General features: G+C 33.6%; 1 protein-coding gene across 2 annotated transcripts in view; it reads right to left on the bottom strand.

Moving 5' to 3' along the window:
* Positions 1 to 14353, bottom strand: part of MDGA2 (MAM domain containing glycosylphosphatidylinositol anchor 2) — an 825087-nt gene that overhangs the window by 14349 nt on the left and 796385 nt on the right. For both annotated transcript variants that reach the window (XM_011947064.1, XM_011947065.1), the window contains exons 13-14: positions 13924 to 14079; positions 13299 to 13457 (exon numbers count right to left, since the gene is read on the bottom strand). In XM_011947064.1, coding sequence (XP_011802454.1) covers positions 13299 to 13457; positions 13924 to 14079 — 315 coding nt within the window. The remainder of the gene's footprint in view (positions 1 to 13298; positions 13458 to 13923; positions 14080 to 14353) is intronic.

The raw sequence follows: 14353 nt of genomic DNA, 5'->3' as shown, positions 1-14353 counted from the left end.
TTCTCAGATTAGAAAGTTTTCCTTGTCTTCAAGTTCATTGATTTTTTTTTTTCTGTCATCTCCAGTCTTCTGTTAAGCCCATCCAGTAAATTTTTTTGTTTATTGTACTTTGTAGTATAATTCTTATTTAGTCCTTTTGTATAGTTTCTTTCTCTGCTGAACTTTTTTATCCATTCATTCATTTTATTTCCTTTGATTCTTTCAGCACATTCTTTTATTTCATTGAACACATTTATAATATCTTTTTTTTTTTTTGGAGACGGATTCTCGCTCTGTCACCCAGGCTGGAGTGCGGTGGCGCGATCTCGATCTTGGCTCACTGCAAGCTTTGCCTCCCGGGTTCATGCCATTCTCCTGCCTCAGCTTCCCAAGTAGCTGGGACTACAGGTGCCAGCTACCACACCCAGCTAATTTTTTTTATTTTTAGTAGAGACGGGGTTTCACCGTGTTAGCCACAATGGTCTCCATCTCCTGACCTCGTGATCCACCTGCCTCGGCTTCCCAAAGTGCTGGGATTACAGGCGTGAGCCACTGTGCCTGGCCTATAATACCTTGTTTAAAGCCTCTATCTGCTAAGTCCAAAGTTTAACTCTCTTAAGTTTGGTTCCTACGAACTGATGTTAACTTTTTATGGCTATGAATCGTATTTTCTATTTATTTGTACATCTAGTGACTTTCAGTGAGTAATGAGCATTGTAAATAGGACATTATAGAGACTCTTCAGCTGTAATCTTTCTCAGAAGGCTATTGGCTCTTGTTATAGCACACTGTTCAGTTATAAACTGACCATGCTGAACTTGTATAGGCTTGGTTTTCCACTAATATTGCAGATCTGTGAAAACCCAAAATTGTTGCCCTAAATTCTCTAACTTTATGGGACTCAATCTCCAAATCTGTCTTACCTATGCATCTTATTGGGGCTTGCATTTAGGCTTTTTTAGAGAATGTCTAGAGAAGGCCTTTCTCCCAGGTACAATTCTAGCCTTTCTGGTTTCATAGTGCTGCCAGGGGTTTTATGAGATCTCTACACTCTCATAAAGTTTCATGGCTGAGACTTCAATATTCCATGCTGCTCTCCTCTCAGGTCTCCTTGCACTCCGCATCTTTGTTGTGCTGCCAGTCCCACAAAGGTTGCTATAAGTCTTGGTTTTTCTAGTCTTCTACATGTACAGTCTAGTCTTCAGCAAATACTCATGAGGGAACCCCATACAGACTTCTGGATTCAACCCTGCACATCTCTTTTCTTTCTGTTGTCCTGACCTACAGATTCCAATGACATCAATTGTACAGTGCGGTAATCTTTGTTCCCTGACTGACTGGGATCTTCACATTCTGCTTGAATTTCTGGGATCTGTGGCAAGGTCAGGAAATTGTCCTTAGTCAGAGAGCTTGACTGTCATGGAGATCAATCCATTACTTTCTCTTTTCTCATCCATTGCAGTCTTACCCTGTTTTTTGGTCTATTCTCTAAAAAATGGTTTCTAACATATTTTGCCCATTTTTATGCTTGTTTAGGGCAATAGGATTTATCTGATACCATTTACTACTCCTTGGCTTTAAGATGATCTCATTTTGATAACAGATAATTATATAAATTATTAGTAATATGTTAATATATACACTTCACAATAGACATAGAAAATTTCCACATAATGTAGTATATAGACTTATTTATATGAATATTGTACATAAATTCTAATGAACAGAAAAGACAATATAACATTATCATTAAATGAAATCACTCAGAGGGTAGCCTTCTTAACATTTTGTTGTATGTTGCTTTAGCTTTTAAAGCAATGTATCGTTATATGATATAGTTTATTCTTCCAATTTTTAGAGAGATTTTCCTTAATTCTTTACACATAAGACCATATGTATGCATATAATAGAAGTATATAAATATGGGTATCCACTTTTTAAGCAAAAACTGCATTCTTTATATCACAGCTGGATGACTGTGTCTTCATCTCTAAATCTCTAATTCCCTCAACTTCCTCATCAGGCAAATGATAACTAAGTGATGATAACTAGCATAAGTTTTTAGTGAGAATTAAAGTATGTAAACCATATATTATTTCTCATATAATCAGCACTACATTTCTTATTACATGAAGATATTCAACTAAGGTTTCTCTATTCCTCTATTGACGTGTTAGGTTATATTAATGCACTTTATAATATTGAACTCAGTATTATATTGCAGGAATAAAATGTACTTTATAATAGACCATTGACTTCTTATTATAAGGTTGAGTCAATTTGCTAGTATTTTATTTTGGAATAATCCGTGTATATTTATCAATATGGTTCTCCAGTTTTCTTTTTTGATTTTTATCTTTCAGTGTCGCATTTTCACTTTTTGCTTCAAAATTACCTTATATCATTTTTCCCCTTTAGGGTCAGAAAGAATCTCAGACTTGTCTTCCACAGAACTGACGTTAATTTCCATAGCATATTTTTGTTTCTATTGTTTTGTTTGTAATGTCATCTTTATTCTGCTATTATACTATTTAGAATGTATCACTCTTTTGTGACCTCAGAATTCTCCTTGATATCTAGACTTTATCCAATTCCATCTTTTTCTTGGTCCACTGTTCTCTTATATTCTTTCATAAAGTTCATATTCTTATATGCTTTATTAAACATATAAAGCATATGCTGTACACATTTTACATTCACTGGGAGTAATTCAGTAAGTGTTTTTCACCAGTAGGTGTTTCTTCTACTACATGCCATGTGAGCCAGTTTGTATTCTATGAAATTTTCGTTAGAACCTCATGTTTTTCTCTCTCCATTTTCTTCATCTTTATTCATTCTTGAGTAATAAGAAGTAATCCTTTGGCATTTTTCACCAGACAATTTTTGAGGCTTCTCTTATACCCTTTCATATAGAGTTTTATTTCTCTTGGGTTGCATGACCTTTTATTTTGATTTAATTGACAGGAAATATATCCATCCAATCAAGAAATGGACTTTTTAAAAAATATTAAAAGAATATTTTAAAGACCTATTATAGTTCGCTAACAAAATAGTGCATACTACATGTCTTTCAGAATTCATGCGTTTTAATACATACATGATTTAGTAAAACATATTAATATGTATGACTTATCTTTCTTATATCAATAATGATAGGGCATTGTGTCGGTAATGAATATTGTTTCTCACTAAAAGAATTCTGTTTGCCTGTGATTATGTTTATTTCTTAACATTTTCTTTTTACACATGTAATATACATTCAAACTTGAGTTATTTCTGTTTGTTGAATACATAATATGTAAAAAATGTTTTGCCTAGGTTTAAAGAAGTCAGGTCTGAATTATCCGAGCTCTTGTTAGGTTTCAGAATAGACTAAATAAGGTATATTCATTTGTGGCTAGATTGTATTTAAAAAGGCAAATTTTACTTGTTTGATAAGAAAAAGACAAAAGAACTACAACATTGAAATAAATCTTGCAAATATAATTTCAATGTCTTATATATATAGTAATAATTATATTATTATCCCAGTCAGTGAATGCAAACTACTTATTACTGGTGTATTTTAGAGGTGATGAGAAAAGCAGTGTTAATCAACAAATGATTTTGGAACTTTTCTCTCAGTAAGTTTCCAGTTCTTAAGTTTATAAAAGAGAAATTCGTGCCAAAAGATATTTAAACTTATGTCAAGTCATCTTGGCCAACAAAATTAGAACTTGTGAAATAGAATAAAGCTATTCGAGAGAAGTTAGATTCAGCAAAGCTGATTCAGCACATTATAGATTTATGGTAAAAAAAAAAAAAAAAACTCTGAAGTGAATATGATGGATTGTGTTACTACTCCTTAAAAGTAAGTTTAAATCCCCAGAGACACTGTGTTCATGCTTTAGTAGACATCAGATACCAAAACGTATAAATTTAATCATCCCCAAGGATTTTCAATTTTATAGGAATTTTCAAATTCTACAGTTCTAGAATACAAGTTTGAAGAATCTAAGCAAAACTCAACTTTTTCTTTTCCTTTGTTTCTTCATTCTCATCTTTTGATCACCACTCTCCAAAAATCAGGTGCTAGAACTTAGAGGACTTTAGTCAGCTCTTATATTTAAAGACTGCAGGCAAGGCTGGGCATGGTGGCTAACACTTGTAATCCCAGCACGTCAGGAGGCCAAGGCAGGTGGATCGCCTGGGGTCAGGAGTTCGAGACCATCCTGGACAACATGGTGAAACCCCGTCTCTACTAAAAATACAAAAAATTAGCTGGGCGTGGTGGCGGGTGCCTGTAATCCCAGCTACTTGGGAGGCTGAGGCAGGAGAATTGCTTGAACCCGGGAGGCAGAGGTTGCAGTGAGCCAAGATCATGCCACTGCACTCCAGCCTGGGCAACAAGAGTGAAACTCCCATCTCAAAAAAAAAAAAAAAAAAAAGACTGCAGGCAAAAATGCTAAATGATGTAAGTGCTGTCTTATCTCATGAATAATGGCCAAAACTTTGAGGTTATTCATGGCATTATGCAATAGTCCGTTTATTATTTTAATATTATTTAATACATCTTACAATATAAACTATAATTTGCATAAATAATATTTCTCACTAATGTTACCTAGTTCTCTTCTTAAGTTCTTAACATAATTTTACTTTTAATTATTGTACTATAAATATGTATTATATATATTTGATACATAATTTAAGTATATGTTCTAAAATGTGCATACATATTCCCAATAGAGTCTTGAAATTGCCAAGTTCGCATGAATTAATTTATAATTTGGTTTATTCTGAGGTCTGGAGATCACTTTCATACGAATCACATTGTTGTTATAATCAGTAACACACTTACTAATTTGAGTTTCACATTTCATGAAAAATGAGGATGTGCCAAAATCATCCAGCTCTAGGCAAGATCTATGTATACTGATAGGTAATTGCTAGCATCATTTGTTTTATACATATATACAAAATGAGAAATTATAAAATCATTATTTTCTGCTTGAATAAAAACAGCTGCACACGCCCATTGATATTATTTTTTCAACATATAATTGCAGTGTTATCCTAAATGAAAAAATGTCAGTTTATTTCCTACAGTTATTACCATTCCTTCTGGTGCACAGGTGAATTTGTACATTAGAGTCCAAAATGTTTTTAAATTATAGCTTTCCTTTCTATTTCTCTGATGTAAGTCAGATCCCTTATGCTGACCTTTTCCCTCTTTGGTTCTATCACTTTCTCTACTCTCCTATAAGCACAGTATTCTCCCTTGTCATGCACTGGCTCTGTCCATTTCTCATATTCTTTGACCTTTGTTCTCCTCCTCCTATATAACTACCTCTTTTGGAGGACACTTTATATTTCTTCTCTTCCACAGACACTTTTATTTTAATGTACTCCTCAGTGTTCTCTCCCTTGTTCACTCATGCCATGGGCTTGTCCTACATTTTGATACATATTACTTTCCATTTTTATTTTATTCAGAAATTTATTACCTCAAAAAGATGATGAACTATTTTATGAATAAAAAACTTTCGGCCGGGCGCGGTGGCTCAAGCCTGTAATCCTAGCACTTTGGGAGGCCGAGACGGGCGGATCAGAAGGTCAGGAGATCGAGACCACCCTGGCTAATACGGTGAAACCCCGTCTCTACTAAAGAATACAAAAAACTAGCCGGGCGAGGAGGCAGGCGCCTGTAGTCTCAGCTACTTGGGGGGCGGAGGCAGGAGAATGGGTAAACCTGGGAGGCGGAGCTTGCAGTGAGCTGAGATCCGGCCACTGCACTCCAGCCTGGGTGACAGAGCCAGACTCCGTCTCAAAAAAAAAAAAAACAAACAAAAAACAACAACAACAACAAAAAACTTTCATCATATTTGTATTTTATTCTTTATAGTACCCTAAACACTATTAGGCACATAGCCTGTGCAATTCATCTTATTGTACAGAAATGAGTGAATTCAAAACCTAAGGGCAAAAAAAACCTTAATCTCAGTGAAATTAGTTTTAAAAGTTTGGTACACTGGATGAGAAGCAGAAGCAGTTAATTCAATTGTTTACCATCAAGTTAATTGATGAAATAATATTGTCTGTTAGTTATGCTGAAAATGAGACTCGTATGGTTTGAAGTAACAGTCTTTCTCAGCTACTGAGTTCTCAGCCTTACTCAGTTCATGCATTAATTTTGCTTAAACACACCAAATTTTATTATATATACTGTCTAAGGGACCATCATCAATGAAGAATTAAATAGAAAAAAATTAGTTTAGAAGTAGTTAGTGGTTCAAACCTGGATTCTAAAAAGATAAATGTATTAGAGATTACATATAGTTTTACTAGCAGGTCTATAACAAGTATCTGTAAAAAGAGTTTTATTGTAAACTTTTTTATTTTAAGTTTTTATTGTGAAAAGAGACTTATTGTAATAAGTCATGGCTAGATTCTATCCACCTCCTCAATTTTAAAATACATCTCATTTAGCAAAGCAGTTTACTGAATGAATGTCTTCCACCTATAGCATTATTTTCACATTGACAGCATTGGCATCATCAGTATTAAATATAAACAGGACTTCACTGACAGCATTGACTAATTCTTAACAGAAAGCATGACTTAATATCAACTATTATCAAACAGCTCATGGTTTGGTACTTATTCCCTAATATCTAAATAGAGAACACTAAGTAGCCTTATCTATCCCCTTGGCCACCTAAGAGTTGTCTTCTACAAGGAACTTAATTCTGAAAATTTATCAGAATACAAGTACCTTAATATTTTATGTTTATTCCACTGAGATTCTCCCAGAGTCAGTGTAATCAAGGCTCTAAAATAATAGTTCCTTGTCTTAACATTCTTTCTCATATGGCATTTAACTCCACGGAAAAAAAATCCCAGTATGTGAGCTGATTTCCTATTTGAGAATATATTTGATATGTAAGCAAGAATCTTGACATTTTAAATTCTAATCAGAAGAAATACAGTCTTTGACCAAGATGAGAATAAAAATCGAACTCATAAAATCTTGCAAAACATTATCTTTGCTTTCTCAATATCTTGTAAAAATATTTAAGTTCCTAGTTTAAAATCCTTGAATGCCAGCATATCTGTTAGAAAGCATTAATCCATTCATGCCAAACTCTTGCTTAATCTCATAAATCTTATTAAGAGAAACTTAATGAGTAATTTCAGATTCTTTACATTCTAACTGTACATTAAGTTAGATCATCATAAGGTGACATACCTGGTCCTTAATATTTCAGCTCAAAACAAAAATTTGTTTTATCCCTGTATTATGGTTTATCAATATATTAAATTTTTATTTGAACAAGTTTTATGTTTATTCTTTATATGAATATCTTACTAAGTAAAGATATTACTGATTACATTACTCAAGTGTAGTTTTATAATATGCATTTCTGTTTGCATTAATTGTTAAGAATATGTGACACTTCTGCTTTTCTTTTTGCTTTAGTTGCCAGAGCTTGTAGATGAAAATTCAAGTTAAGTCATTTAAGTCATTAATAAACAACTTCTTCTCTCTTTTTTATTTTACAATCTATAATGTCTTCATGAAACTATCTTCTATTTCCAAACTAAACTGCATACTTTCAATTCCCTTGTTTTGTTATTCTAGTATATTCAGAAGCAAAAGAATCTAGTTTGGATTGTTCTTTAAATCTATTGTGTAAATGTTGTTTCAGAGAATCAAACATAAATAAATCATGGTTACTGCTCTCAAGAAGTTTACAATTTTACAGGGGTCAGTGTGACAAACATTATGATAGGTATGCATATCAGGAGTTTTGGGAACAAAAGGAGCAGAGAAGATAGGAAAGAATTTCAGCAGATGTCCCTGAATTGCCTTTTCTTTTTGTTTGTTTGTTTGTTTTGTTTTGTTTTTGAGACGAAGTCTCGCTCTGTCCGCCAGGCTGGAGTGCATTTGCGCATCTCAGCTCACTGCAAGCTCCGACTCCCAGGTTCACACCATTCTCCTGCCTCAGCCTCCCAAGTAGCTGGGACTACAGGCACCTGCCACCACGCCCAGCTAATTTTTTTGTATTTTCAGTAGAGACGGGGTTTCACCGTGTTTGCCAGGATGGTCTCTATCTCCTGACCTCGTGATCCACCCGCCTCGGCCTCCCACAGTGCCTGAATTGCCTTTTTAAGGAAGGTTATGCATGACTTAGAAGATTAAATAGGAGAAAAAGTACTTATTCAGTTAGACAATTAAACAAATATTTGTTTATTAATTTTTTGGGGGGTAGTTGAATATTTACATGCAGGGCAGGGTGTTATCATAAGAGACATTATTTCTACTCCCATCAAGCCTACAGTTCATCAGGACAAGGGTGAGAGCCTGTGAAGAGGCTCCAGGCACAAGAGAGCTTATCCAGGAAAATTTCAAGTATGACTGGAATAGACTATGAAGTTAGCTCAAGGAGAAGCCAGAGGGGCATATATCCTTAGGGTCCTGTTACTGCTTTTAGAAAAAGATCTTTACCCTGGAAGCTATGGACTAAAAAGACAGCAAGAAAATCAGTTAACAAGTGAAATATAGTATTATGCACAGATAGGGACTCAAAGTGGCCATTATATTCCAAAATGCATTTCAGAAACCTAAAGACTGATGTCCTCATCTCCAACCTCTCCAACTGTGTCTATATTGTCAATTACTTTGTGCTTCCATTTACCACTCTCCTAAAGCTATCTCCTCTTGGAACATGTACATCTGTATCTGTTTTGCAGAGAAAATAGAGACTGTTAGGAAGGCAACTTTCATGTTAACTTGCTGTTATTGAAGCTAGAAATCTATCAGAAGCTATGTTACTATTAATACTTAATTCTTTTTTTCCCACTTTAGTGGAAATGGCATCAGTTTCTCTCTTCAAGTCTCATTTCCCAACCAGAGCTCTAAATTCTCATCTACGCTTACCCTTTTTATTACCTCTTTTTCCTCTTAAAATAAGACCCTCTACAATCCCACATCTCTCTACTTATCAGTTCTTTTACACTCTCCTGCTTCTTCATTAATGAACTCCTTTGTTTTTCTCCTAATTCTACTATGCTTTACTCCATAGTAGAATTAGCTTTCTAGAGACACAACTTTATTGAATCATTCGTATCAAGTACAGTGAATGTATTCATAAGTGCCTTAATTTCCTGGTATGATATGACCCTTACATTGCACATTCTTTTTTTAAAAAAAATGAATGACGTATTTAACTTATTTTTATAAGCTTTTGTCATATCTAGTGATGTCATATGAGATCCCCCCCTTTTTTTTGCAAGAACATTAGAAATTAAGTGGATTCATTGAGAATTGAAATGCCCATTAGTTGTCACAGGAATGCTGAAAAAATATTTTAGTATTATCAATGGCCAGATATTGTATCACTTACTTATAAATCAGCAGGTACTTTAAGGATAACATTATAGTTTTCCTTTGGAAACATGTTTTTTTCCTCAATCAATTTTGATGAAACATTTAACTAAAAAGAAATTGTACCAGTGTGGCAGAGCTCAACTCAACCTAGGTCCTAGCATGAACACTCTTGGGCATTTCTCTCCCCTTGGGTAGGGGCTTGAATTATCAACTCAGTCACATTAAATGGAACAAGACACACATTATGGGTTATCACTTCAGGGGTTAGGTTACGAAAAATCCTGGACATGCATTCTCTCTCTCTTATTAATGGATTACTTGCTTTGGAGAAAGCCTGCTGCCATGTCATGTGACAGCCCTGTAGAGATGTCCAAATGGTGAGGAATTGAGGAAGGCCTCCAATCAACAGCCAGCAAGAAATCAGTATCTATAGTCCAATCCCTTGTGGGAGCAAAGCCTGCCAAAAATCAAGCAAGTGGGCCTGGAGGTGTATCCTCCCCAAACTGAGTCTTCAAATTATAGCAGGGCCCTTGTCTGAAAGCTTGACTACAACCTTAGAAGAGACCTTGAGCCAAAGGCACTCAGCTGAGCTATACTTGTATTGACCCACAGCAACTGTGAGATAATAAATATTTATTGTTTTAAGTCACAAAAGTTTGGGGAAATTTGTTATACTGCAAATAAGTAATGCAACATATGTGACTTTGGTTCAAAGAGGAATCTCTCTTCTTAGTAGGGTATTGCTCATTTCTGTATTAGATAATTCTGAACCTTCTCAATGGTATACCGTCCTTTAGTCACAGTTAAAAGTGCAAGATTTATTTACAATTATTCAATAAGTTATACATTTAATTAGGCTATTAGAAATTCAGGACAAGGCATCTTTGAACCTGGATTTCCAAAAGAATGACTAAAACTGAAAATACAATTTGTAAAACCTGTGACTATAAATGCCTCCTGAGTTTACAGATGAATGAAAGTCTGAGAATAATATATGCAAAGAGGGAATGTTTTAACTACCAGCAGATCTCTCTAATGAACTATCTCATCTAGTTTTAACTGATTACTCAATGTCTGGAACAGGTATTTTTGCCTAGATTTTACTAAGCAGCATGCCTGCAGCTTCCTGAGAGGAACCCAAGTAATAGACCTGATACCCAGCCTGCAACCTTCAGTCTGATGAAGCAAAGAAATGACACAGGGGTCAAAATGTAAATGTTTGCCAAGAAATGGAGAACTGTCCTCTTAATTTGCCCTTATCCCAAAATAATCAGAATAAAACTAGCAGAACATCAACTGGACATCCATTGACAATAAAGAAGATAAGACTAACAACTGTTAAGTTAAAAGTATATTACAATGATGTATTAAAAGTATTTTTAAAGTATTTTTAAAATTATATTAAAATAAAGCCCTAAAATCTAGTCTTATAAATAAGGTGAACATATTTTATGACTTAAAGTAATTCAAAATATTGGTCTTGGAAATATTTATTTAAAAATCAATTAAAATATGTGATCCAATATAAATCAGAAGAGGAGAAGGAACGTACATGAAATATATTCAAAATAAAGAGGAAGTAGGGTATACATTATTGACAAAAGGAAGAATTAGAGTTGAGCTAATCCTACATTAGTAGTAATATAGTAATCCTGCAATAAATAAAATGGTTTGGCAATTATGCGATTTGTTTCCTTTCATTGGTTTTTTAAGTGATTCCCAGTTTAGATTTTGTTTCTGAATGATTTTTACCTATTTTTATGTTTTTTTTTCCTGAATCAAATATCTCATTATGCTTTTTGCAGAAAAACTTAATAACTCATGCCACTACTAAATAAATGTCACATACTTAGCTAGGCTTGCAAAAATCTTCCAAGTGTTCCTGTGCAGTAATAAAACAGGCAGACTCTGTCCAGCTTCCCATGTTTGTATTATGGCTTCACTACTTAGCCATATGATGGGCATGGTAACTAAAGTTCTTTGTATTTCAATTTTGTTATCTATGAAACAGGATAATGATTTTAATAAGCACAAATGTTGATCATGAAAATCAAGAGAAATAATCCACAAAGTATCCTAGCCCATGATGAGTACTTCATAAATGTCAACTATTACTTTATTATTGCTATTATTATTGCTATTTCAGATTCAAAGTAACCTAAGATTATGAGTGTCTACCATCTGGTTGGAGATACTATGTATGTTGCCTAATTTAACTTAAACTACAGCTTTCTGAAATAAGAGTTATTATTCTCATTTTACAGATAAGGAAACTAAGGTTCAGAGATTTTAAGTGATTTCTCTAAAGTATTTTAGTGATTAAGTGCTACAGCCAAGTTCCTGCCCAGGTCTCCTGACTTCAAGTTTATAGTAGTTTAACTTCTCAGGAGCTTTCTGGCTGGGCACAATGACTCATGCCTGTAATCCCAGCATTTTGAGATGAGGATGTGGGAAGATTGCTTGAGACCAGCCTAAGCAACATAGCAAGAGCCTGTCTCATAAATAAAAATGAAAATAAATTATAAAACAAAACAAAAAAAACTCGAGTGCTATCCGTTTAGGCTTGTCAGTATACTGTGAAGAATACTAGTTAATACTGTTGGATATGAGTTTGAATCCCAGCACAACCATTTACTTGGAAGTTCACAAAAACTTCTTGAGGTTCAGTTTTCTCCACGGTAAAAGATGGACAGTGACGTTCACTTTCACAGACTTAATTGAGAGTATTACTTAGCTTAAATAATATGGTGGCTGATATATATTATGTGTCCAATTGTATTAGTTTATATCATATATATTTATACTATTATTTTTTTAATTTATATAAAGACACTGATGTAATCCTAACTTCTCAAATTTTACTTCCTTATTACCAGTGCCTTAAGCTTCCCTGTGCTAATCTCTGCTTATTGAAAACTTACCCCTTTTGCATACCCAGAGAAATACTCTCATTTGTATTGATGCACTGACTCATTCCTTAACTACATATAGATCCACAATCCCTGGTTCAAGCTCTATGCGTCATTATTCAGAATTTTGTCTTATGTTAGAAAGGTGAGAGATTATATCGTTTATATTATGTGATATGTCCTGGAATGATCTGGAGTAGAATCCTGTTATTAAGAGCAGTAACATTTTTGCAGCAAATGGTATAAATGTTCACATTCATTTGGATAGAGAATATAAATAGGTTCATATCAGTTCCGCTTATATATCAGGCTAACATGTAATGTCAAATAATTAAATTTTAAAAATTGATATTCAATTCTCAGGATTTTAGAATTGCAGAAAAAGAATGGTAGACCTGCATGATCTTTTTCCCCGCAGAGTTTACTAGGTCTACTCTCAGTGTAATGTCATGCTCTATCTGGCACAGTTGTGCATCTAATCTTATCCTCTATTACTGTACAAGGTCTCTAAAGGAAGGAAATGTGTCTTTATCTTTGTATGCTGTGCGGGACCTAGAACATTCTTAAATCTTACCGGGTGTGTTTGGCATACTTTAAAAACATGAAAAAAATCACACCAATATTTCAAATAGGTGGATGGTGCTAAAAATAACTGTCAATATGGCAACATGACAATGTTACTTTTCATCATGATTAATATGCATTCAGTCACTATTGAAGCAAGTTTCTTTGGAAAGAAGCAGCCTAAATTATGCTGTGTCAATTCCATGAGATCTGGTAAAGAGTTTAACTAATTGATGGTCTACCTGATTTAGAATTCCAAAGGGAGGTAGGTGATGCTCTAAAATGTCAAATTCTAATCTAAATTAGATGGTGGGAAAAACCTCTTGTATCTTATTTTGCAATTTGCAGATAAATCATTTAAAAAGTAAATTGTAGCATTCTTTGACCAAAAATCATTTTAATGCTGTGTGTTTATGAACCTTTTTCTTCTTAGTTATCATTAATTTTATAAGAATCAGTAATTATTGCTATCTCACCTATATGTTGTCCATACATGTGATAAAAGAAGCTGAAACAATATGCAGTGTTTGTGGGTCCATAAGGGTTTTTGGGAGCTATGCTGAAAACAGGGCTGAGAAGTCGAGCCTTTTCGCCTTCCAATCTGGGTCGTGATGTCTCAATATACATATAAAAACCTTAAAACAGACAAAATAAAGTGTTTAAACACATTATTCTTAGGCATAATGAAATTTCAAATCACTGAGAAGTCTTATAGTTTTCACACAAAATAAAGATGGATAGGAAGATTTGCATCTCATTTATAAAATTGGTATGTGTATATGTAACTAATAGTGGCTTTAATATAAAGAGTAAATGATCTACCAAATTAAAGATAAAATGTGTAAAAAGTTGAGGACAAATTAGAAATTTAGACTTGAATTATCAAAAAATTCCTATTCTCTCTACTATACCTATCAGTGAGTTCTGAGAAAAAAAATAATGTCTACAAAGTTTTGTAAATATCTAAATTGATAATGCATGGAAAATTTAATATTTTATTCCATAATCTTCAAGTATATGGCTAAATATTAGTATTTCATATTTATAGCAATTTTTAAAAGTCTCTGATTGCTATGAACACAACAGGTCATTCCCTCATACCTTCTTTGGAGCCACTACGGTCAGCATTAGGTCCTGTATTAGGAGTATATTTTGTATTTCTTGTTGCAGTACTTTGTTTTGTCCAGTCAAAATTATCTGTATCATCTTGAGTGAACAAACAAATATTACCATCTTCAAATCCGCAATGAAATTCTCCTGTTGATAAATTTTAATTACATTAATACACATACTGCAATATTTTCATAAGAAAAAATAAAATATTACATAGCAATAATAATGAAAGATTGTGATAATGGCATGAGAGCCATAATAGTGAATAAGATTACAACTAAACATAAACCAATATTTAATATCTCATTGAATAATTAAGACTCAAACAATTTTTCTCTAAAATATCCAGATAACTGAAATTAAAGAATACAATTTATGCTTGAATTATTGCTGAAGAATTTTCCCAACTTTCATTTTG

The sequence above is a fragment of the Colobus angolensis genome, unplaced genomic scaffold (assembly GCF_000951035.1).
Source record: "Colobus angolensis palliatus isolate OR3802 unplaced genomic scaffold, Cang.pa_1.0 Scaffold258, whole genome shotgun sequence".
NCBI lineage: Eukaryota > Metazoa > Chordata > Mammalia > Primates > Cercopithecidae > Colobus > Colobus angolensis.
This window is presented reverse-complemented; position numbering and strand designations above follow the sequence as displayed.